This window comes from Charadrius vociferus, unplaced genomic scaffold (assembly GCF_000708025.1).
Source record: "Charadrius vociferus isolate BGI_N301 unplaced genomic scaffold, ASM70802v2 scaffold314, whole genome shotgun sequence".
Lineage (NCBI taxonomy): Eukaryota > Metazoa > Chordata > Aves > Charadriiformes > Charadriidae > Charadrius > Charadrius vociferus.
In genome coordinates this window covers 130,122-156,687 of record NW_009648241.1, presented here as the reverse complement: position 1 = coordinate 156,687, position 26,566 = coordinate 130,122, and the positions used below count along the sequence as shown (strand labels likewise).

General features: G+C 35.8%; 1 protein-coding gene across 1 annotated transcript in view; it reads right to left on the bottom strand.

The window, feature by feature from the left end:
• LOC104285682 (protein diaphanous homolog 3-like) overlaps window positions 1-26,566 on the bottom strand; it is a 185,149-nt gene that overhangs the window by 30,937 nt on the left and 127,646 nt on the right. The window contains 2 exon segments of the mRNA XM_009884160.1: window positions 25,604-25,663; window positions 26,073-26,168. Coding sequence (XP_009882462.1) covers window positions 25,604-25,663; window positions 26,073-26,168 — 156 coding nt within the window.

Below are 26,566 nucleotides of genomic sequence, written 5' to 3'. Positions count from 1 at the left end.
CCCCCCCCCGACAGTTTTCTTCCTGGTTACTGTATTTCCTTCTAACTACTACAATTAACAACCTGTTTCATTAGATTTCGAAAATTTAAAGTTCTGTACTGATGACTATGGAAATTGTGACAAAGTAACTCAGTGAATGAGCTGGTGAGCTAAGCAATAAGCAAATATTCATGTAACATTTGGTGGAAGTAAACGCTTTAATATCAGAATGGTAGTTACGCTCAGGCATTTAGACCTACAGATCAGGCCATGTACTCACCTCTACTTCCAGCTCTAATACTTCAATGTTTAGTTTCCCAAAGAGTTATTCTTTAAACCTCTATAACTGATCCATAGTTTAGGATTACCCATCCTAGATTAGAGTTACCAGTCTCAAACTAAAATGACAGATTATTTCCTTACCTCCCTCGAATAACCAACAGGATGACTGGGAATGATTATTCTCCCTTTCTGGGTTTTCCCTTAGCCTTTCTCCCTGAATTGGGATAGGACTCTTAATTTTAAATCATCAATACATCAGGAGCCTGAATTCCAGCCTGATGAGGAACAGCCCTTCTCTCTTTTTTTACTATTCATACAGCACATTCCGGCCCTTTTCTAGCAACACACAAATACACATTCTATACGTTAATCTCATAGCAGTATTAGGTACCACAATCTACAATACTTTTCTAAAGCTAGTTCTTTTCATTTGGAATGTATCTTCACACAGAGACAACATGCTTTACATTAACATATGAAACTGATGTGGAAGCTGACAATGAATATTGTAGTCACATACTTGAAATATTAATTCGGAGACATCTCAAACTACAGAAAATTTGACACAGCTAGGGCAGATTTTGAGATATTACCTATTTATAATGCAATAATGTATATTTTGGAGTGCTACAGGTCTTAACACATAATAAGCATAAATACACACATGTGCATGCATACAAATGATAAGTGGATGAGTACAAGTCCATTGGCTGTCCTGGTAATATGTCTTAATATAAAACTATGGTGATAGGTGGTGTAATTTATAGGTTTGCAAAGTTTCAGAACACAGAATCTAAAATAACATTCTAAAAATAGAGAGGCATTGTTTGCATTCTCCTCTCTGTTCAAGAAAACAAAAAAATATATAGTGAAAGGGAAAATTTGAAGGTTTTAGCAAGATAAAGAATGATGGAGATTGTTCAGTACCTTTGTAGGATTTAGTTAGGCATCAGTATCTGGTTAAATGTTTTCAAGTGTTTTAGAAAAAGGACACAGCCAACTTAGAAATCACATTTGCCCAACTGCAATTCAAAGAAATAAAATAAAGGAAATAATTTGCCCTCTATAAGGGAACATTCTGCATTATTTACCTTGCTTAGCTTACCAATTTCCTCTTTTGCATTGGTCTTTTGCAAAGCAATAATGGACAGAAAACCATGAAAAATATAACAATAAAGCCACAGAAAGTAAAAATGGAATACATAGATTAGGTATAAATGCGTACAATTAAAATTTCAAGCTAAACTGTGTCCCTTGAAAACTTCTAACACAAAGTATTAAGCTGTAAATATATAATCTACTGCAATATAGTGTGGCCTTACCCTTCAAGGTAGGAGAAGGGGAAGTAAAATTAAAAAATAAAGAAGTAGCTAAAAATAAAAATCTTTTATAAGAAAGAAATAAAACTTAACCTGAAGATTCATGGACAATGTTACCGAGGCAAACACTGAAAGCTTTCTTTGCTCCCCTCCCCCGCAAGGCGTTGGATAACTTTTAAACACCTTAAAGTGATTCAATTTATCTCAACTTACTGCGAGGTAACAGCATTACATAGAAAATAGCTGTGAAGTTTGTTTGTTCACAGTTCGCTGCATGGGTGCAGTAACGTCCATTTTGTGAAAAGACGGTACTAGCAGGGAGGAAAGTTGCCCGTTTACCATCTCCTGACCATCTCAGAGCAGGTGAATTTGAGCCTTCTGGAGATGGTGCAATCTGCTTCTTGCTTGGGGGAACTAATCCTGCTCAGCTTTAGCCAAGTTTCTTAACACAGAATGGAGTGGGATGAAGGAGAGATGCACTTTTTCAGAGGACACTGAGGGCAGGATACAAATGGGTTCTGAAGTTTTTAAGGTCACCCAGCTCACCCACCAGTTTTGATTTTTCACTACATACGTAATTATTTTCTTCTTATATATTCTTATATATTGGGAGGATAAGTAGGGAGCCTTTAGTGTCTTTTGGTGCACTACCTTCAAAGCTTTGCCTGAATCGCAGTCCCATCATTATATTCTAATCGAAAAACATGCAAGTTCTGAGGGCTTTTGACATGCCAGCTTCAGAAGCAAGAAGCACCTTGGGAAATCTAAGAGGTGATTTGATCTCAAGCTATATCAAGTCAAAGAACAGTGTGATGAGCTACTATGTAAATGTTAATGAAATGCTCTCCGAAATGTTAATGGTCTTATGCAGGTGACCAGAAGGAGAGTCTCAGAATAAGTACACTACGAGAAATTGGTAGCTATATATTAGCTTCATAACAAGTTGCCAAAGTGGTGAAATTAACATTAATAAAAACAAGCTATTCATTTTATTCTTCTGTAACTAAGCTCAAATGCCATACCTTATTTAGCTTACAGGATATGTAAATTTAGATTTTAACTTTTAATGGTTTCATATATATTTAGTATAAATACTGATTTTGGAAATGCTTACTATTATATGGCTCACATACTTAAGGAAGGGACGGCTCACAATATCTAAGGAAAGATGAGGAATTTCTAGAATTTGTACCCTTAAGGTGAGAGGCTGGAGTATCAATGTTGCATTCTAGTGGCTTGCTTCAAATTTTGTTAAGAGGACATATGAGTCTAAAACACCAAGCAGAAAACAAAAATTGTGGATTAGCGGCAGAGAGAAATACCAGTTTAATAACTGAAGTGATGCTTCAGAATTTTTTCTGGGTGAAGATGGGAGGTAAGGGTTAGAAACTGATAGCATAATGAGCATACTACGAGCACAGAGCAGACAGTTTCAGCTCCCAGTCTCAGTCAGAGTCCTCAGTGCAGTGCCAGCTCCATAATGAGCAAGCGTTCTACTCAACTGGGGAACTTAGCGTATTAAACAAACCACAGGATATAAAAATACACTGCTTGTGGAAACAAGCATAAAGAGATCAGTATTAATGATGAAGTGTAGCAGCTAAAATCGTGAGGCAAGGACACAGAAGCACCACTGGTTTAGATACATCATTAAGCACAATCACCTTTGACACGAGCAGTTTTGATATTTCAGTAATCCACCTATGTCAAAACCGATGAACTTCAGCGTGTTGGAATGGTGTCTTAAAGGTTGCAGCTAATTAACCCAGATTGTCTTCTGTAAGTTGCAGATTTGTTTCTTGTGGGACAGACCTTCCAGGGTTTTTTTTACAGCTTAAATTGGCTGAATTTACAGTGTTACTCTCTAATATAAACATGGGATAAAAGTAGAGAAACCAAATGCGCCATTTTCTTTGAGTGAGCTGTGTAGGGTTTTCAGTCAGTATTTCTAGATTTATTGCAGTCGGTCAGTGATCTGAAGGAGCGTATTACACCTGTGCTCTGATGCCTTCCTGTGGTTGCGTCTAGGTAAAACATAAGATGAAGAACAGGCTGTATAAAGCCCAAATAATTTGGACCCCAATTCTTCAGAAACTATTTCTTCACACAGGTTAACTCAGCTGGAACCTCAAACCTCAAAATTGTTCAAGAATCAAAAATTCACAGAGAAACAAGTAAGGTTTTTGGGACACTACACTACAGAATAATTTGAGGCTACCTCAGAATTAAGTACCAAGAGTCTTATCCAATAGTCCTATTAGGTCTCCAGTAGTCATCTTTTTTTTTTTTTTTTTTAAACACAAACCCCAGCCTATTACAGAGGATCAAAGTATCATAGTGATACTCTACAGTCACAGCCGGCATAACTGGGACAGATATTATATCAGGGGAAAAGATTCATCAAAAGACTAAAGTGAATGAAATCATGCTGTTCAAGGCAAAGAATAGAGAAAAAAAAATCTCTTTGCCCATGCAAATCCTTTTAGGTCATAAAACATCTATTAAATTAATGCCACAATATATGATAAACCCATTTCCAGACTAACCTCAAAATTGTATGCTATCAATAAATTGCATCTCAGTCTGAAAATTCTGATTTATAAAATGTTTTGACAAATATACCCCTTTAAATCATACAACTTTGCCTCTGAGGAGTCATGTCACTTCCTTTTCATGTCAATTCTTTGCACTGCTGCATTGCCACAATCTGCGGTGGCCACTAGAGCTCAAGTCAGACGGAGCTATCAAATCAATTATAACAGCCTGCCACTGTCTTACACCGACAACAAATGATTGATAACAAAACCTGCCTACTTTCAGTTCTCATCTGACAGCAACAAAACAGTCCCTGCCTGCTTTTACTGGCATTTGTCATAAATCAATAGCAATTTCATCACTCAGAAAGGTGCTGTCAACTCTACTCAGTCCATCTGGTTTCGCTTTACCGTTATAATTTTTAACGCATAAACTATTCAGGAAGGTTAATGTATAAAACTGGTTTCTTTTAGAATCTCCTATATATTGGCACCGGAGCAACACTTACAAAATATAAAGCATCAATCATTTTTAAAGATGGGAGGAGGAACCAAGAGAATCATGCTCTGTAATCTTAACAATATATCTACACCTATCTTTGCTGGAAAATCTCTCTTTACTAGGTAATACTATCATCTGATCCAAAAATAAATTGCTTTTTCTGACCTGTTATTATGGCCTTACAGTAATTATATGTGCAAGTTAGAACAGTGAATCATTTAAATGAAACTCAGACTTTTCAAGCATGAGGTGATAGATAAGCTCCGTATTCTTTCTACCATGCTCAGCTAGGATGTCAATACTATAAAAGAAAGAAGTAGTTCTTCAATATTCTACAAACATGAAAAAGAATAATTCAAATACTTTAAAACATCCTGAGTAGTTACAAATATAAATTTGTATTATATTACAGAATTCACCGATCTACTAAGTGGCACAATGATTCTGTGGCAACAGAGACACTACGTACCTTAACACACAGATCTGCTTCACAGCAAAGTTTCCAGAGCTGATCTGAAAATAATTTTATCACTAAATGAATTCCAATCTTCATTTGCTTAAAGCAGTCGTTGAATGTTTCCATTTTATTGTAGTGTGTGAAGCTCTGAACCATGGTAGTTATCAGGTTATAGTGTACGCTTAAGAAACAAAGGACTTTCACAGTTGCTTTTCCAGCAAACCACTGCTCAGCTGTTGCTGGGGGGAGAATGTTGTTTTGGTGGTTTATATCTGCATTTTGGGACACAAGCCATGTTATATTTCTACTTGGAATAACAATACTTCTATAATGGTACTTTATAGTAATCTCACTATTTGGATTAGTAATATTTGCATTGACTAAAATAAGTCCTTATTTAAATCACTTAGTTTATTTCTCATCCATAATATTCATATTAGGTAGTTATATCAGCAGAAAATAGCTCCATTAACACCTAACTCTTCTATAAGAGAACACTACAATATGTACTTTTTTGGGGGAGAATATTGATTGATCAACAGATAATTCTGTTCTTCCTTCTGTAAAAATAAAATAACACTATCATGGACATTCACGGTATTCCCTACGGTAAATTCTAAAGGATTCATGAAAGAACACAGCAAAATGAGCACAAGTAACTCAAACTGATTCCTGGCAGTTTTGGAACATCCAAGTTAATAAAAAAAAAAAACCAACAAAAAAAGCAAAAAAAACCCCAAAACAACCCAAACCAAGTCATGTATGTGCACAGGATGACTAAAACTCCCTTTCTGATGTTCCTGAGTGCTACCACTTTTTTTTTTTCTTTTCTTTTCTTTTTTTTCTTGCCTTGTCTTTTCTTTTCTTTTTTTTCTTTTTTGTTTTTTAACTGAGCGTCTTTTGGGATCTTCCACTTGTATTTACACCACAGCTAAGAGATTATAACCAGTTTCCACATGACTTGTCTCTCTGAGTTTCCTTCCCTGGATACTTAGGGTAAATGGTATCAACTAACAGCTTTCTCAGTTATTTTGTTTTTAACAGGTAGACTAAGACACCAAAGAACCCATGGGTTTTAAATGAACAAATGATGTACACATTTAGAATGCCACAGGTGAATTAAACAAGACACTGCTCTCTTACATGATGGAAAGTCAAAAAACTTCACCTGCTATCCAAATAAATGCTTATGCCTAAAGTGTGATCTTACCGCTGCCAACCAATTACTTGAATCTTTAATGTGCAGCCAGTCCAAAAATGATAGGTTTTTTTTTTTTTACCTTTATGTTTCACTGTGAAAGATGTATCGAAACCCCAGGAATTAATTTTGAGAAACGAATGGGCTGATGAGGTGATGGAAGATGCTAGAATTATAATGTAAAACCCAAGAAAGAATGAATTCATTTTTTCCTAAAATCTATAGATGATCTATAATGATGTTTTTGTTTGGGATGAAAGCCTAACCTAAAAGCTACCTTATATCCTTCTGTTAGTGTAGGAAAATATGGTAGGGACATTAGAAACATGCTGTGCTCTTCAATGTTTATCTTAACCATAACTAATGGCTAAAAAAGAAGGTTAAAGCAAAGAAGATAAAAAGATGTAAGAGAAGATATAAAACAATATTAAAAATATATAAAAGATATAAAAAGATAAAAAATAATAAAAAATAAACAATATTTTAAAAATTACAGATAAATAAATAAATAAATGTAGGAAATGAGTGATTAGTACTTGCACATGACAGCTTAATTCATATTGATGATTATTTGAAAGAAAAATACAAGAGACATTTTCCTGAAACTGTCGAAGAATTTATCTTGCTTCTGCCTAAATTGATGCATCATCTTTCTCCCATGAAGGACCCAGAAAAGGGCAATGAGGGAGATGATCTGGAAAAACACAAAGTGAAATTAGAACAGTAACTTTCCTCAGAAGTCACTATGTTCATTTGAATCCTGTTGCAAAATATGAACCTCCAAAAGAAAAGAAAGAAAGAAAGAAAAAAAAAGCACAAAGTACTAGTATTGGTCCTATGATCTACAGAACGATGTCAAACATAGTATCTTGTATTCCCAAGGTATTCAAGGTGCCTTGGGACTGTGTTTCTCCAAAGACGGATAAAAAAAAATTGTCATTTATTGTGGCATGTTTTCATGGGCTATTGCAAAAAGAAGGGTTGTATGAAAGAAGTGAAAATAAAGGCTGCAGGCATGTTTTCTTTTGATTTTACTAGCACAGAAAAACCCACACCTCACAAAACAGGCCAACAGATCAATCTAAATCTTCTTAGATTTTATGCCCTGACCTGGGTTATCTGAATTGTAATAACTGAGGCCACAAACCTTGCAACTTCACCTAACAAGTTTGCTGATGATCCAATGCAGTGGCTGGATGTCTTGATTAACTCTGTCAAACTCATTTCTCATCGAGACTGAAGTTAGACCCTCAGCCCGTTGGGACTGTTTCACTACTCGTAAATATTCAGAGCATGCACCGATTGGGAAAGAGAAGCTAACCTGATGGTGACTAGGTGACTTGTTTATTTCTAGAAAATTCACAAATATTCTCAAGCAAAAGAAAGAAACTGAATCTGTGTTTCTCATATCCTGGCTAAATGATGAAGTAATATGGGTGTTGAGCAAAGGCAGTAACATCCATCTCCTCCTTTCTCTATTGCTTTTCTTCCTTTCTCTCAGAAAAGCAAATATTTCATGCCAAATGGAAAGAAATTTCAGTTTTCACTACAATGCAGAAAAATGTACTTTTGGGGTAAAATTTATTTTTTCTCTTTCTCTTTGTCTTCCTACCAGAAAAAGAAGAATAGGTATGCACAGCTCTGCTCCAGACATTTATCTCAGGTAATACGTTCACAAACTCCTCACTGAGTAACCTATTCCATAACTCCCCACTTTCCCCAAATACATCTACAGTGGCAGAAGTGCTGCTTCAGGATGGCGGTCAGCCTGCTGTTCAATGACAGAATCACTTAAGGAAGAGCTACCACGTTTATCTTCAGCCTAGGATTTCTCCTAAATCTTTCTGGGTATCCTATTACAACTTAAATAACAGGGCCCCCTGCCCTGCCCCATCCCCCTCGAAAAAAAAAACCCAAACCAACCCAACGAACCCCTCATTTTACAGGCAGTTTAAAATATTTTCCTGGAGTTGAAGGAAAGAATTGAGTGAGAGGATTGGATGTTATAGATAGATATATCGGTACAGACAGGAAAGAAAAGCAGAAAAACAAACGTTCTGCCTTTTAAGCCAGTTTATGTGGTACAATGGTAATACAAAACTCATTCGCCTGCAAATACATTATCTGGTTTTAACTATGAACCAATTCTCACCTTTCAGAAACAAACACAAATGATGTCCTTCTTTGATGAAATTGTTAAGGTTGAATATAATTGGCTATTACAAGGAATCTTTCTGGTGTGTAAAGACACATGGCTTAAAAACTCCTTTTAAAGGTGAGGAAGTTCAATGCAGATTTGAAACTACAGATAACACCCACTTGTGCAGGAAAAAACTACGTGACCAAAGCTCATTGCTACATATTAACAAATAAGAGGGACAATTTCATTTTTATGCTGTTTTCATGGAAGGCAATTAGAATGCCTGTGCTACTAGGAACCACGTGCATTCTTACATAAATACGGGGGAAAAAAATTAAAATAAATAATTACATCATCACTAGTTTCCCTGGAGTAGTACCAGCACTAGTTTGTTTTCCACATTTGCCTTTTAAGCCGTGCGCGTCCCTTCTTCTTGCCAACCAGCAGGAAGGAACACCCGCGACTAGAAAGTTTTGTTAAATGTGTAACAGCTTTTGAAACGGGGCAGCAGCCTCCCGCCCGGCCTCTCTTCAGCTGGCAACGAATGCCTTTTGCCAGCCACAGGTTTGGAGGGTGGCTACCACCCGGCTGGCATCCTCAGCCCCAGGAGGGCCGGGCTGCAGCGATCGGTACTCACCCTGCAGCCGCGGCCGCCGTCACTATGGCAACTCGAGTTGCCCAGACGACAGGAGCATCTCACGGCTGATGCTCCCCAACACGGCGGCTGAGGCTCGGGCTAATACACTCGTTCACCCACGCTTCAGATCTCTCTCCCCTTTATTTCCCACATTAATTCATAAAAATCTTGTTTTCTTCATCCTTTTCCCCTCCACTCCCAACCCAGGGTACAGCCAGGTCAATTTTAATAACCAGGAAGAGCTGAAATACCTTTCTTCCTCTTCCCCTTCCCCAGCCATAAAAGCACCTGGAATACAGCCAGACAAGCAAACGTGAGACGTCTGTCCAAATATGCTAATTTTTTTCACAGGTGGTTTACATTCCTTTCACAACAACTGATGGGGAGAAGAAAAGATTTATTCCTAAATAACGGAGCTGCTACAGCAATGGAGTAAAGGCAGCTATAGGGGTGGGCAATAGTCTGCATGGTGAGCCAAGATAAGAGGAGACTGTAATTTAATTATCCCAAAGCACATGGAGTTGTTAATTTGAGCTGAATTTGAATTAACTGAAAATATTGTACCAGAAATTAAAACATGTAAATAAAGTGTTTCAGAAGCACTCTTCAAAACTTTTAACCTAAACAAAACAGAGAACTTCATGCTGCTTTTTCCTGTTGGGCTACACATTTAAGTCGGGAAGCTGCTGTGAATTTTTAAACCTTTCAAAGCATTTTAGACTTACTACCTTTTTGATAATGCTTATGGATTTATCAAATGCAAACTGCACTCTTGAATAATGTCTATAAATGGTCCTTCATCTGACTCATGTTAATCCAGCTGGGCCAATGAACTGGCTAGTAATTAAATACTCCCCACAAGAAACTAGGACACTTGAAGTCTCCAAGAGTCAGTTTAGCTATGATGTCAGCGGCCACATTTTTTGATAGATTCCTATATGCAGGGAAAGTTTTTGATACTTTACTGATATCTTTCTGCAAAATACGAGTTTTCTTTTCTCTCTCATTTTTAACATGTAGAATGGCTACTACCAGAGTGGATTAAAAAAAGCAACTATCAAAAGATAAAATACAATCTAATTTCTAGCACCGCTGTTACTGTGAAATGATTTATTTCCCTATTTGCTTTCATATTCAAAAGCAGCAAAGGACTAGGCACAAACTGATCAATTTCTAAAAACAAACCAGCAAAAAACTATAAATACTTTTTCTTTAAACTAATAGCCCCCCTGCCCCAAGTTCTACTTATAAGATAGTAATTTCTGTTGCATTAGAAATCAAACTCTTAGGTAAACTCTGATTTTGAAAAGAAATATTCAAATTTTTATCATAAATGCTGGTGATGGCACTTGGATAATTTATATATTATCTTGTTACTGCTTTCAAAGACAGTCTTATTAATGTGCTTTAAGCTTTAATTCAGTTTGAAAAATAATATTAGTTAGACCATTGTATTTCTTGTTTCCTTAAACTGCTGAAAATGTGATTCATCAACAGGAAAGAAAAAAGTAATATTAATTGGAAAACTAACTTTGAAATAAAGAGTATCCCAGAAAAAAAATCACTGCTTCTGTTTGATTGTTGCACTGTGATCCAGTGAGTTTCAAGGTTCACTCAATTTTTGGTTAATAATTAATGGAATTTTATTTACAAAAATGTAACGTGAAAACTACTACAGATACTTCCCATGAATACAAATTACAACAGAACATCTCTTGTGCATTGATCAGTAATGAGGTATTATATGCATTCCAATCATAAATCCCAGTGGAAAGTTTAAGTGATAGAAGTTCTATTCTTTGGTTGACTTAACAAGCCTGGACTGATGTACCGAGTAAACTGAAAGATATTTCAACTTTCTCTGGGTGAATTTGTTCACTTCTACACACCACTTCTATACAAGTATAAGAGCTAATACTAAATCCAACACGACGCTACTCAGCTCATATACCTCAAAGAGAAGAAACTCCTCAAAAGCGACAGGTAAATCATCTGTTAAAGTATATGTTACTTTCATTAAAAGAAGGAGGAAAGATTTCAACATGTACTGAAAATGGCATAGGTTCAAAGCTCAACTTTAAGTTCTTTGACCAAACAAGAACACGTTAAAAGGATCTGAAATACCAATTATGATATTTTTAATATTATGTGGTGTGAGAACTGCCAAACTCCTTTTGTCCCAAAGAGATGCAACCCAAGTTGATACTGCAGAGAAGCACTATGCTTCAACAGAATTAAACAATTCAAGGACAATATATTTTTTTTAGTTGTTCTAGGTTTTGCCAGTATACCACATGCAAGCGTACCAAGTATACCATTAGCTCCAAAAGCTGAAAATCTTGTTTAGTGCAGCAATGCCACAGTGTTTTCTGAGTATAAAGCACCTTCAAGTGGACCTCTCCACTAGCATGCTCATCATATTCCAAGAAAACTAACAGATTATAAAATTTTACTGCACTCAATTTGGTTTTTAAAGGTGGAAAATTTGATGCAAAGAGAACTCCACATTAATAACTAAAAAAAAAATTAAGGCTGAAATCTGCAACTGAAGCCAAGAGCGTAAGGCAGTGGAGTGTGCCCTTTACTAATATACACATTGGCAGCTTAAAAAGAGCTTTCCGATTTCTCATATTTTCCCATTGTTCTCTCTAACTTGTTCAGTTTAGCTTTGACAAAACTAGACCTTGGAAGATTAATTTTAGTCAAACTTTATTTCCATATAAAATGCAGTTAGTATTCTTGTTAAAAAGTGTTCTTGACCAAATAAGTTTTCTTATCACTCGCAGAAATGTATTACTTATTGCAAACATTTAAATAACTTTCCCTGTGTCAATGCAGGCTAAGGGAATAAAGATTTGCAAACTAAAAATATGAAATAACTCCTGGTTTTAGTTTGTTTTGGGGTTTTTTGGCTTTTTTTTTTTAAACAGGCTAAATTAAAAGCAGAGAAGTGCTAAGTATAGGAGAAAATACGCTGCAATTACTCACCGTACTAGCATTGTAGAAGCACAAATGAAGAAAAGCTTGCACCATACAAAGGTGCAATACCAGAGCTAGCACTTCTGAAAGTACATCTTATAGCAATTTTTGAGCAAATCCAGATTCTAAATGACACAGTTTTGGATGGGACATCTGAGTGTACAATGCTTGGACCCTGCCCTGCCACCTTTCCCTTGGATCTTTAAAAAGATGTAAACAGTGTGGGTATTCAATTTTAAAATATTTTATGAAGTTTGGACAATACATTACTTGAAGTTATTGCTGACCTGCCTCTCATTTAGCTTTCTCTTAAGCAAGCTAAAACGTAATTTTTTTAATGCAGCCTTTGTACTTTCAGTTATCAGAAAAATAACAATCAGAAGTACACTGTATTTTGTGTTACTACAGTTTTCCCAGCAAATATTAGCTGGAGATCACTTTGCAGCCTTTCTGGTTGCTTAGTTCCTTCAACATGAACAATTTCACCAAAGTTTTATGACTAATGTGAGTGTAGAAGATTTCTATAATAAGCAATACTCTCATTTAGGCCACAGTACATTTTATAGTTTATTGGTACAGGTCAAAAATGCCCTTTTTATTAGGCTAAAACTGCAGTTACAGACTGAAGTAGGAGTAAAATGTTTTATACACTACAGTTAAGTGGTACTGTTGAATGTTCTAATGTACTATAGCACTGATAGATGAGTTGAAAGATAGGCTTAGAATAAGGAAGTGACAAGATGGGGTTGGGAACAAGAAAAACTATCATTAGCTATCACTCATACAGCTTCAGAAATAACTAGAAAGGAAGAAAAAAATATACATGAAGGAAGACCAGACCCCAAACTAAGAAATTAGGATATAGCTAGTAGCATCCTCAATTCAAGATACAGTCATTAACAGTTTACTTTTCAACTTTTAATAATGAAGACAAACCTTTTTTTAATTGATTGTCATTGAAAAGTGGAAAAGGAAGAAAATAATTCCACTTCAGCATGCTTTGTTTTCCGTCCCATAGGAAGCAACTATTCCAAATAATAAGATTCATATATTTTTGACCCACTGAAACAAACCCAACATTTTATAATAGGAGATCTCACTACATAACAAGCTTTCAATAAAATGATCTCAGAGCAACTGCTGTTAGGTGGATAAACAGAGACTGGGTAAACTCAGCAGAGAGTAATTGGCTGTGTCCTGTTTCCAGTCCGTGGCTGGCAACAGAGAAAGAACAGACTTAAAGCACCGGGGTAAGCTTGGAGACTGATTAGTCAGGAAGCTATTGCTAAAGGCAGCAAGAGTAGGAGCTATCCCAAGAGCTCTCTCACAGCAGTTTTCTCTGCCCTGTGAGACACAACTGGAAATCCCTTAATGCACTCTGCCCTTCATTTATTTTTGCTACTGGACATTTGAGAGCATTTAAGAACGTTACTTTTTTGAGTAGTTGCCTGATGATGGATCACACAGAATTAAAATGATTTCGTATTTCTTAGGGAAAGGGGAAGACTACCATCTACAGTACAATTATAAAACTAGGGATTATCTGATAGCAAAGTATTTTTATTCTGTGCTGAATAGCCAGAACAGAGCCTGCAACTACTCACGCATCAATCCTGATTTACTCTTTATATTGAAATTATGAACTTATCTTGCATACCAGTAAGGCTCCATGATTTAAAGCCAGGGTACTGATTCATTTACTTTTAATCCAGCTAGTCTAATGAAACATTAGTACACTTAAAAATATTATCATTGCAGCTATCAGTTTAATATAAATTACACAAACACACTCTACACTAAAGGGATTTTAAAGAGCTCAGTATCAAAGTACTAGAATTTGGAAGCATGAGAACGTTGGTGAACCAAATTTAACGCAAATGTTTATGTATATGCACTGTGAGAGAATTATTCCCCCCCCAGCCAAGAACTTGTGTCATTCATTGCCTACGATAGAATGTACTCACTTAAAGAGCAGCTATTCAAGCTATTGTTTTATCTTCAGTATTGAGTGTGCTGTGCCACGTTTTATTAACTTTACTATAGATACAGAATTAAAACATGGAGAAACCTCTTCAGGTCTTTCAGCCTCAAGCACTTCAAATTAGAGGCCTGAACTCATTGACTATTAACAATTTATATAAGCTACCTCCTGTGTAAGATGGGTATGTCCCTCTCTCTAGCCAGTATAAGAAGCCCAAGCTCCCTAAATTGTGTATCAATATTTATGAGGTATTTTATCTCTTCAAGAGATTAAATACATACATTAATTCGGGAGATCAGTTAAAAATGCTTAATACCTGATATTCCAGAGTAATGAACATTATAAAGCACTTTATGTGTTCAGTACTTTGATCCTACCGTTTTCACTGCAGTTGTAGATGTTTGGTACATCTATAAAGCAGACCCTGTAGATCTCAGCTTAAGAACCAAACAATGTAAACTGGGAAAAAACCCAAACAACCCAAAACCAGAGCCAACAAACCCCCTCCCTGCCAGAATGGTTCAGGACCAGAGGAAAGGATAAGGCACTCTACCAGCTTCTAGCATTTCTTTTGATGTAGGTCTCATTTCATCTCAACACATTTTTTAAACACTGACCAAAATTTAACAGAGTCCTCCCCAAGCTCCTCCATCAGCCTAATTGCCTAATTTGGCAACATGTTCATATGGCTTATCAGCAGATTTGGAGTCATTGGATTGACTCACCCAGTTCTTGAGCTAATGATGGTGGAGTGAAAGATTAGACACCATAAAAGTTTATTTTCTCATAGAAAAGATGGATCAATGAAAACGTTTATATTTTAGAACATAGGAGGAAAAAGCATATTAAGTCTCCCTTCTCTAGTAATGACAGCAATAAAAGGTACCCACTGAAATAAGGATAGGTCCTCAGATAAATTTCTCAGAGGACAGTTCTTATGGGAAGAGAAATCGGTTTTGGCAAGCAATGGAAGTAAAGTATTTGAGGAGGAATCTCTACTTTTGAAATTAAGGAAACATTAAAAAAAAAAATCATCAAATGTAATAATGACTACAGTAAAAAACAAACAGAACCCCAATCTTATACAAAGGTATAAAAGCAATAGAAGCCTTTATGCATTAACAGAGTAGATATTCTGATCCCTTCTCCAGAGGCTACAGAAAAAAATTGGAAGATCAATGTAGCCCATCAGTCTCCACCTTCAAGACTTACTTCTCTGGCTAACACACCTGTAGTACCTCAAACCATGGCCTCTCAGTTAAAGTACACAATTTGTATATGAATTTCTTCTGTGGTTAATGAACTCAATTACCAAACTAAAAGACCAGTAAAATTTAGGTCCCAAAGTCAACGTGGGTAATGAAAACTCTCACTCAGCTGTGTTTAACCCTCGTTCCAGTTTCCATTATTCCCTCAAGGACAGGATTTAAACCATGCTTTCCATATCCCTAGAAATTTCCCTTCTGTTCATTACCCCCTCTGCTCACAGAGTTTTGCTATATATAACAAATGTTACTGAGTCTAGTGATTCAAATATTCATATTGAATGGGGAAGGCTGATGATGATTCCTACCACAAAAAGCCGGTGACTGAAGTAAAATGCATACCATGACCTGGAAGCTCTAACCATGAAAATACCAGCCTATCAACTTCTGTCGCATTAGGCAGGGATTTGCCAACAAATAGTTTACCTGTGGTTCTATTAAGCTCTTTTACCCAAGATCTTTACATCAAAACAGCGGTGACTTCATTCCATTCCACATGACAAATATCTATAATACTAATACAATCTTCTCCATTTCCCACTATTACAACTTATTGTTTTGGTGAAGTAGAAATTAATCTCAGATTTTAAATAAAACAAACTGTCAATAAATCAAGCAAAACTGGAAGCATATCCTGTTTTCAGATTATTTTAAATTCTTTCCCTCTTTCTGTTTATGAAAACCAGTTATCAGAAAATGCTGCTGTTCTAGCCAGTACAGGTTCCCAAATGGCAGGGAAGAAGCCAAGTGACTAATTGATTCTCGATATAAAAATATATAACCTGTTAAATTAGTTAATTCGGATTTTAGAAATGGAAAAGAAAACTTGAAAAGATTTTTCACTATGAAAATGCACCCCACTTTTCTGTGTTTCAAGGCTTAGTTAAAATTCTTGTATATAGCTCCTGAAACTGCATAGCTCCATTAGGTGCTGTACACAGATACCCAAATTTGTTTCAAACCCCCAAAACTGGGTTGTGATACCCAAATTTGTTCCTGGCCTATAAGCTATCCTGATTCAAGTAGACAAAGTAGACTGCCCAGAGCTAATTCAAGTATCTGTATGTGCACTGTACTGTAATGTACCTTGTACACTCATCTCTTTTCAAATACAAAGAAACTGGCTTAAAGCCTAAGAAAACAGATAAAAAGAAAAAACTCCCGAATAATTATTTGCCCATGCTGAAAATCTGCTGAGATTTCATTCCATTTCCCTGTTTATGACACTAAGTATTCTCGACGTTATCTTTTCAATTTCTTATTTTATCATTTTGCTATGCCACAAGGAGAGAGAAAAATCAAGGACTGCAAGTTTGAATACAATGTCAAATAAATTCACTCTTAGTTTTCTAAACCTTAGGTTTTAGATTTTTGAAAACCTAGGGCAAAAATGGTCAAACTTGTTGCGTCAGATAACAGTTTTTCTTTGACTCCTCCATATGGAGTTAGATAAATATCATGAGACAATAAAGTATGAGAAAAACTGTTTCTCCGATAAAATAAAAAACCTCACCATTACAAAAAAATTCTTTTTAAGATATCATGACAAAATGTTGTAACAGAAAGACCATGCTACTAAGAAGGCATTGTTACAGTCTTTCAAAGAAAGAAAGAGTATATGTACACAAATACAGGCTGCACGGAGAATGGATTGAGAGCAACCCTGAGGAGAAGGACTTGGGGTGTTGGTGGGTGAGAAACTCAACATGAAGTGGCAATGTGCGCTTGCAGCCCAGAAAGCAAACTGTGTCCTGGGCTGCATCAAAAGAAGTGTGGCCAGCAGGCTGAGGGAGGTGATTCTGCCCCTCTGCTCCACTCTTGTGAGACCCCACCTGGAACATTGCATCCAGCTCTGGAGCCCCCAACACCAGAAGGATATGAACTTGTTGGAGCGAGTCCAGGAGGGCAATGAAGATGATCCGAGGGCTGGAGCAGCTCTCCTGTGAAGACAGGCTGAGAGAGATGGGGTTGTCCGGCCTGGAGAAGAGAAGGCTCTGGGGAGACCCTATTGCAGCATTCCAGTACTTAAAGGGGGCCTACAGGAAAGATGGGGAGGGACTCTTGATCAGGATGTTTAGCGACAGGACAAGGCATAACGGTTTTAATCTGAAAGAGGGTAGATTTAGATGAGATATTAGGAAGAAATTAGTTACTGTGAGAGTGGTGAGACACTGGAACAGATTGCCCAGAGAAGTTGTGGGTGCGCCATCCCTGAAAGTGTTCAAGGCCAGGCTGGATGGGGCTTTGAGCAACCTGGTCTAGTGGAAGGGGGGGGCAGGGGGGTTGCAACTAGATGATCTTTACTGTCCCTTCCAACTCTAACCATTCTATGATTCTATGATATTAGCAATCCTGCTTTTTGCAAATCTTGAGGAAGTAAAATATGCTCAGAAATTGCACGGACTTTAAGTAATTTTTCTGTTTGGTTAAAATGATCTTGCTTTAATTTTTTTTTTTTAAAAAACACTCCAAGAACAAGGGTCAAACTACTTGACACTGTATGCTGAAAGTGAATACATTCTTGATTAGCCCTCTATCTTCCAAAATACAAATATTCTTTCCTGAAATTACTTAAAGTATAGCTGTTCATCTTGGATTTGTAAGCTACATCAACATAAGAGGAGTTACAGCCCCAAGTACTTCACACTACTCCGGATCATTCAGTGTCAGTCTGGCTATCACCTTTCCTTCTGACATTCATATGAAAGCTGCAATTGCCCCCTATATTTCCTTCTTTTACCTCTCATGATGTCGAAGTTTGAGCCACCAAAAGTCTCTTGAGGCTTCTGATTATTTTGCTGTCTAATTGACGTAGATTTTGCCTTAGGCATGTATGATGAAAATATACAAGACTCATCTATTTTTGGAATGAAACAAAGATGATACTGCATTTATCAAGCAACTTACAGACACAACCACCAGTTCTGGTTCAACTTAAATGCCAACTTCTCTTTAGAGTATTCCAAAACTTAAAAGTAAAGCTTCTAAGTGTTGCTACTCCAACAAGGGAAGAAGCTGCAAGATACTCTTGTTTTCCCTGCGTCTATTTAATGTCCTTTATTTATTTGTACCTTTATTTGTACCGTTGCAGAGCATTGGTTTATAATGAAAAAAATCAGGCAGAAACATAACTCCAGTTATTTCTTTTAAACTGTGCATTTTTGCTCTGTTGCAACAGCCACTTAGGAAAAAAAATGAAACTGAATTCTCCCAAAGGAAGGAAAAAAAAAAACTCGGAACATTAAGGGAACACATTCACTTACATGGCAAAGAAAGATGAATTAACAAGTGTGCTTAAAGAATTTCAGGAATAATATTTTGTACTTTCTCTACATCTTTTGAATTACTGGCTAAACAACGGTGCACCAACCAGACATCAAAACAGTGACAAAACAGACTCAGGTAAGGGCTGATACACTGTTTCCATCTCAGATTTTGTTCCCAGTGGAGTCTTTTAAGCAGAGAAAACTCATTTCTAATGTCTAGCTGATGAAATTTCCCTATCCAATATTTCTTTTTTTTAAAAAAAAAAGAAAGATAATCCCTTTAAGAAGATATATATATAAAACAATCTAAAGAAAATTATGGCTGTTTTTCAGTCAACAGATACATCATTTATTCTATTTGGATCAGAGTTCTTAAAGCTTTTGAAGAAAGAGGCAGGAATTTAGATACTACTACTTCTTAACATTCAGAAAACGGAATTGAGAGTCTGGTAAATTTATACTTAAAATCTTGTTTAACAAATACAGAAGAGACTTGAAAAGTACTTGGAGAAGTGACAGAACCTCTTTGCTATACAGATCAACTCAGTAATTGTCTTTGAATGGGAAGTTCTGTGTGACTAAACAACGAAAAGACAAATATGGGTAAATAGTTGGTAATTTACAGCTCCCTTCACAGTTTTAAGATTGTCCACTGATGCATATTCAGAGGACTGCTTTGAATATATAACTTGCCTGCCATAGCTTTTGGAAATCTGGTTACCTAGCTAGACAATTATGAAGCTGACACTCAATGTATATGCAATTTTGGGATATGCAGTGACAGAGATCACTGTTTTCAAATGTGACCTCTTTGCCACAGTTCTTATCTTGCAGAAAATGTCCCTGCCTCCTTTGAGAGAACCAGTCTTATTCAACTAATACCAATGAACACCAGTAAGATATTTACAAAAGCAATTAGCTCTTCTGAGCACCTAATTTGACACCTTCAAAGGGTCTCACTTCAGGAATGAAGTTGTCAAACCTCTGGAGAATAAGACCCATTATAAGGTCCACTTTGTCTCAGGGTAGCACCTGAAATATTTACTCTTAGAAAGCTTTGGTTCCTTTTCTTGTCTGCATTATGTTCACATATAATTCTTTATGATATACACAGAACGGAGGGTATGTGCTAAGGCTGACAGCGTGTGTTTGGCTTATACTGAGGGCAAGTTAACAGTATTTATTTTTTTCTGTCTATACCAATATTTTCACAGTACTAATATGCATTTACTACTAATTTGAAGTACCCTTTTCCATTCTTAACAGAGCTTGCATCCATTTTGCAGCGTCTGGCATTTAAAAAAAATTAAATAATTAAACAAGCGTTTTCTACCTCTCTTTATGGCAGTCTTTATTATAAAGGTTGATTTTATTAATTTGGTTGGAAAGGCTCTGAAAAAAAAATAATCAAAAGCTATCATTTTTCATCCAAAACTCTTCTTGCTGGCTGTCATCCCTTCTGACTTGAATACTTTCTCCACTCCAACATTAAATTATGATACACGGAGATCACTAGAAGAAGATCCTAATAAACTTTGCATCAAAATCAATCTTATTCCTAGATATATTGGAATGTAAATTCTTCAGGGCCATCTCTGTGAGAAACTGTACGTGTATGCAACTACAGCAATGCAGAAATAGTTCTAAACAAACAAATAAAAATGAATAAATTCAATTTCCTTGTCTGTATTTTTTTTTTCCTGTACATGCAAAATTGGCTCTCATGATCACCATTTCTTTGAACTCTCCTGTCTGCTCTAGAAAAAGAATCTTTATTATAAACAGTGCAGATGGTTTCAGGGGAATTATTTCTGTTAGAATAAGCAGTAATTTTACTTGACCTATGAAGTCAACATTGAAGCGAAGGTTTGGTCTTAAAATGTGAACAACTAACAACTACTTTTTTTTTTTTTTAAATAGAAATCCTATTAAACGTTTTCACTTCATAACAATGCCTACAGATATTCGAAGTGTTCTGTCAAGAAAACTTGTCTGTTGCATAAAACTTCACAAAGCCTTATAAAAATTTTCTCCACCAAAGGTACAAACACTGATGCTTTCAGGTCACCTACAGAAAGAACAGGCTAACATGGATGGTGCCTACAAAACAGTATCTACCATGAAGAAGTGGTAGTGCTCAAGAATGCATCTTTACTACTAACACGTACTGGGTAAAAAGTTATCAACTTCACAGCTTTCATTATTTCTCCATTGTTAGCTATTTCCTAATGTTCTACACAAACAGCTGTGGAAAAGACAGCAACATACACAGAGTTCAAAAAAAAAAAGGAAAAATTCAGTTGAAATGTCAATCATAGTTTGCTGTCATATATAGCAATGATGAAATAAAATAGTGACCTCTAAGTGGTTACACTGTCTGTTTCAAGAATTAAGATGAGCCTGAGCTCATTGTCAGCTATGATTGTCAAAAATAAGGTAGCAGAGACACTAATATGAACCTCAGATGACAGTTCTATTACGAATAAGAGATGAAAACCCAAAAAACATGAGAAAAGGGTTTTCTTCTGCTTAATTGGGACCAGAATGACATTGCTTGACAAGGATTTTATTTAACAGAGGTGTTTAAAATGCTTCAGGCTAAACGTGACATGAAAATTATTCTATTGTTTACAAATTCACCGAACAAACAGCAATAGCAATTAAGACTATCTCTTACCATGGGAGTTTGATTTGAATATAGAAACAAGACCTTATTGTTACCTTTGGTGGTATAGTCCACAACACAATTACTGATTGCAAACAGAAAGATTTCTTTCAATCTTTGCAGTCAGAAAAAGCAATCTGTATTTTTTTACTTCCATTTTATTATAGCTTTTCTTTACTCACACATTTTGAATATAATCTACTTGTAAAGAAAACCAATTTCTGCTGCATTTGAGGTATATAAACTTGCAATCAAAGCTGCATCTCAAATTTGTACTCATGCATTTCAGATAACATTACCTTGGCTAATGTTACTGCACATAAATGCGTAGCCATAGCAGCAGAGAACTTGATGCAGGCTGCAAAGCCTGACCGAAAACTTAGTGAATAATGCAGCTTTCTGTGCTGCAGTGGGCTCTGTGCTGCCTTGGATATGCTGCTGTGTGTATTTGAACTTAACTAGCTTGAAATAAATGTGCAAGCTGCAAATATGCCTTGACTGTTGTTGTAAATAACTGATAAACTCAGATCAGCCATAGCTATTAGCTGCTTGAAATGATCTTCTAATGTGCAAAATCCTGATCATTGAAAATTAAGTGCTTTCTTCTGCTCCATAAATAAAATAAAAAAGCTCCCCTGTTAGATGCTACTGAATCAAAACCTTACTGAAGTACAACACTAAAACTGTACTAATACTCTACTTGTGTCATACAGTGCTCCGTGTGACAGCAAAAGCATATACCACAATATTTACTGTAAGGCTCTCTGCAGTTAAAGCAAACTAACATTAATGCATAATTTTGAACACATATGTAATTCAGTTGTTAATTAAAAAAATACAAAGCACTATGAATGGAAACAAAGGAAATAAATATACCAATCATACCTACGTCAACAAAAATCCAGTGAAAATGATTTGTATTCTTAAGGTATTAGAATATTTCCAAGATCTAGCAATTCCGAATGTATATTATTTCTATTAGTTATGCAGCAGAGCTTTTCCTCAGCAAGAAATTATCTGACTTGATGGGCCTTGTCACAAGCAGAAAAAATACAATTGGCAATTCTGATCACAAAAATAGAGCAGATTTAAACTTGACAAAACCCACCATACCATGTTAGAAAGAGGCAATCTGTTCAATAAAAGAAGAGTGCAGTAGGACTGAAAATAAAATAACACACCCAAGAGGCTACCCTGGGATGCAGCATGAGAACCTGTACTCCTTTTTAATCAGCTGAACACGGCCAGAGCTTTCTGGGGAGCTTAACAGATCATGAAGAGAGAAACGGCCAACCAATAGCTAGCATTCCACCAAATGTACTATTCTTCCTTTTCTTTCTTAAGCAGTCCATTTAGTTAAAGGAAACAATTTCAGTTGTCAGTTCTAGAACTAAGTAGCATTGGCTTGCTCCTCTGTATTCCGTTGTTTTATAGGGCTCAGCTCAGCCTCATGAGCAAGTGATAGTTTGGTACCTTGAGCAGTATCGTACCGAGGATGACAATGGCAATGGTTAGAGAGATTTCCTTCCTGCTTCTCTTTACATTACCGCTATGGAGAAAGCGTGTGCAGTCTAGCTCTATTTCTCTCCCTTGCCAGCCCCTGCGAGACGTGGAGCCACTACTCTTTCATTTCCATCTACGCTTGGGTTGGATTTGTATTCCGCTTTTTGAGAGAAATATCTTTAATCATAAAGACTAAACTGGTTTTTATTCATTTGCTTGTTTTTGTTTTGTTTGGAAACAAGAGATTAGCTAGAACTTGATGGTATCGGCCCAACACTCTGAATGATTCAGAGGACAGACATTTAAAGTCACGGCTTGTAATTCTTTTTGACTGCATGATGAGTCAAAGAAGTTCATCCTAGGTAGGAATCTGCAGTGTGTATTAATAAAGTATATCTCCTATAAGTGAATCTGTTAGTCTCATCAGAAGCAGCAGCAACCAAACCAGTTAACCCAAACAGCCAAAATCAGCACAGAAGCAAGCAAACAAAGTGTTTGAATCGCTGCTTGAGGACTTTATCAGTCCCCACATATTTTAAGCTTATAGTAAGCCAGTGGCTTTTGTGCCATAATACAAAATTTAGCAAACATTTGAAATTTTAGGTTGGAAGAAAGAGTACATCAATGAAAGACCAAGCCAATACTTCCGTCATATCCCAATTTTTCTGAAGTGGGCTGAAATCACAGACTTCTTGCTTATACAATGTATATGTAATAAACCATTATATACAGTAGTCATCACTTATTATACACATATACTTAGAAAGAGTAGGTTATTGCATATGTATCCATATTAGATATAAAGTGAAAGAAAAAAATTATATAGAGGATAAAACTAAAAAAAACCTGACATTATACATTGCTGAACTCAGAAACAGAAAATTAAAGAAATTTTATCATTATAATTCTTGCTTTGACTGGCCTCATCATTAAGATCAATGAGATTATTACTATCTAAAAATAAACTTTGATACTTAGGGTCTAGTATAGTATGTAACCTAATTTCTGCTTTCCCAATAACAAAATAAATTATTAAAAGCAAATTCACAACTTGCCTACATAGGCTTTGAATAGCAAAAAAAAAAAAGTTCACCTCAAAGATGAACCTGAAGCAACCAATGACCATATATTTCTATCAGAAAGCCAAAAATTCTTTGATAAGTGAACTCACCATAGTCTACATCAAGCTTAGTGCTCTGTTTGGCTCAAGATAGGAAAATGTAATATGTAGATATTGTGACAAGTGTCAACAAATCAAAATCATACTAATGAATTCCTTAAAAGCAAGCTTGGAGTTTTATTATCCTGTTTCTGAGCTAACAAGACAGGTGAAATAAAAGCTGAATTCATTTTAAAATGTCTTAGAATCAGATTGTCTCAAAATGTGCTATGGAAAAACCGACTTTGGTAAAAACAACAAAAAATCCAAGAGTTTACTTTTACTCTTCTCTCCAAATCAAATGTCTGAACTTCAAACTTCAGTATCAAATTATATCCATCAGATGCACAAATCAGTCCCCAGGTTAGATCAAGATTTTGCAGAATTAAAAATCCTGGGGTTTTTGGTTTGTTTTTTTTTTTGTGTTTTGTTTTTATCCTGCAACATAAGACATGGCCCTAATGTTTGTCCAAATGCAGTTAGTTTGAAAACTGGAAACTACACTATCTGTCCATAGACAGCTAGCTAGCTAGCTAGAATGGGTTGAAAAGAAGCAATAGTCAACATAATTTTTCTTACAAGCACAAACATAGGATAAATTCATTGTCCTTTCTAATCATTATTCAAATATCAATGTTATGTGCTAGACGAACACCTGTCAAATATACTCGATTCTTCTTTCAGACAATTCCTGTAAGGGAATTAATTACCTTTAAACTGTCCGTCCAGTTCTGTTTTCTTTAAAATTGTGTTTAATAATGCCAAATTCTGCACATTCTTTTTTTTTTTTTTTGCTACAGGCACTTAAGAAATAAACACTTAAACATAAAATATAATTAATATAATCTACTTGATGGCATCTGCTTTATAAACTCCATGGTGCATTTAAACACCGACGGCTAATGAGCTCTGCTTGCAAAACTAAGAAAGGAGCTATTTTCTTTCCTTAAGTTTCAGTGAAAATTTTTCTTCACCGGAGGTACTACATATATAAACTTTTTCCTGAGACGACTAGTTACGAGCCACTGAAAACAGTCACTCTGGACTTCTCAAGCTTAATTAAAACACAGCTAATATAATAATATTCTATAGATTGCCTAACAAATAAAGCTAAAAAGCACCACAACGCCGTCGTTGTGACTTTTCACATATGAGCAAGTCCTACTGACTATGGTGAGATAGTTCAAGACTCATGCTTAAAATCTGGAGAAATATTTTCCATGACGTAACCGATTAATTTACTATCAATTTGCTGATACAACATAACTTTTGATTTATACTGGTAAATGATAGCTTAAACCATTCCAGCTATAGTATCAAGAAAACCAAGATAAAGAAAAACAGAACGAATCTGCAAAGTTCTCTGATTCAGTATCATAACCATGTAGTAACATTTAAAATGTTCCACAACCTCTGCTTTCTATTATAGTTTCATAAACCATTAAAAATTCTTGCATAATTGTTCTTAAGGATTGTAAAAGTACTACATTTAAAAACATAACCAAATTTTAAATAAATGAAAATGAAAACCCCACAAAAGATAGAAGTGCTTTGCAAAGTAATCAATAAGTATAGTTTCAGGATGTAATATTCAGGTGATTCTTAAAAAGCAGGTTCTAATACGGTTTCAGTATTCTGCTAATGTAGAAAACTGAAAAAATCACAGCAGTCTTTTGAAAGCACAGATCAACTACATAAGCTAAGAAGAGCATGCAATTCATGAATATGGTTCATTACCATGGTTACAAGCTTTCAGCACAGGCCGCTGCATGGTTGGACTGAGGTTTTGTGGTATGTCTGCAAAAGCAAGGAAACAATGGAAATAAAACACATCTTTGAAAGTTACTGGAGTATTGTAAGAATATTACTAAGCAGAATTATTTAGAAGTTAGATATTTCTAGGACTAAACTGGCTGTTATATACCAGTGAAATAATCTGATTCACTTATGGGGCAAGATGACTTTTATTTCCCCCATTCAACTATAAACCCTAAAAAGCTAAAGTACACGTGGCTGTATCGAAGAGTCTTGTTATAATAATCAGGCTATGAGAAGTTCAGTAAATTAATCTCCAAAGTAAAACAGCCTGAACATTCCTGAAAGCTGTCATTTCAAGAAAGAATTAAACCCGATAGCATTTATGTTCTAGAGCACGAGACCCATAAAAATTTTATCTAGAAAACAAAACGTAAAATAGAATATTCACCTTTAGACCTTGGTGCCCTTTTCCTTCGGTCTCGAAAAGCTGCACCTGATTGCAAGGCCTCCAACAGGCTATCCATCACTCCAGTCTCTTCACCTTCTGTAAAGGAGAGAATGAACCCTCTAGGTTACCATAGCAATATCAAAGCATAAACAATAATAAAAATAAACAATAATAGAAGTTATTAAGGGTATTATTTGAACTATTATTTCAGATTTAGATCAGGGTTTTAACATTCCCAAATTGTTCTCTTGCAATTAATTACAACATATTTGGTCCTCTATACATTGAACTAGGCCAAATTTTATTCCATTCATTTCACATTCCTCTTTCTCTATACTGAGAGTCAAGCATATTTTTAAGTGAAATGTCATTTCACTCATATTTTCATTTCAGTACCCTTTTGCAACTGCAAATAATCAGTTTCATGTCATCTTTCAAGAGCTGTCCCTTAAATGATTTGCTATATTAGACAAGAGATCATTTCAGTTATTGTT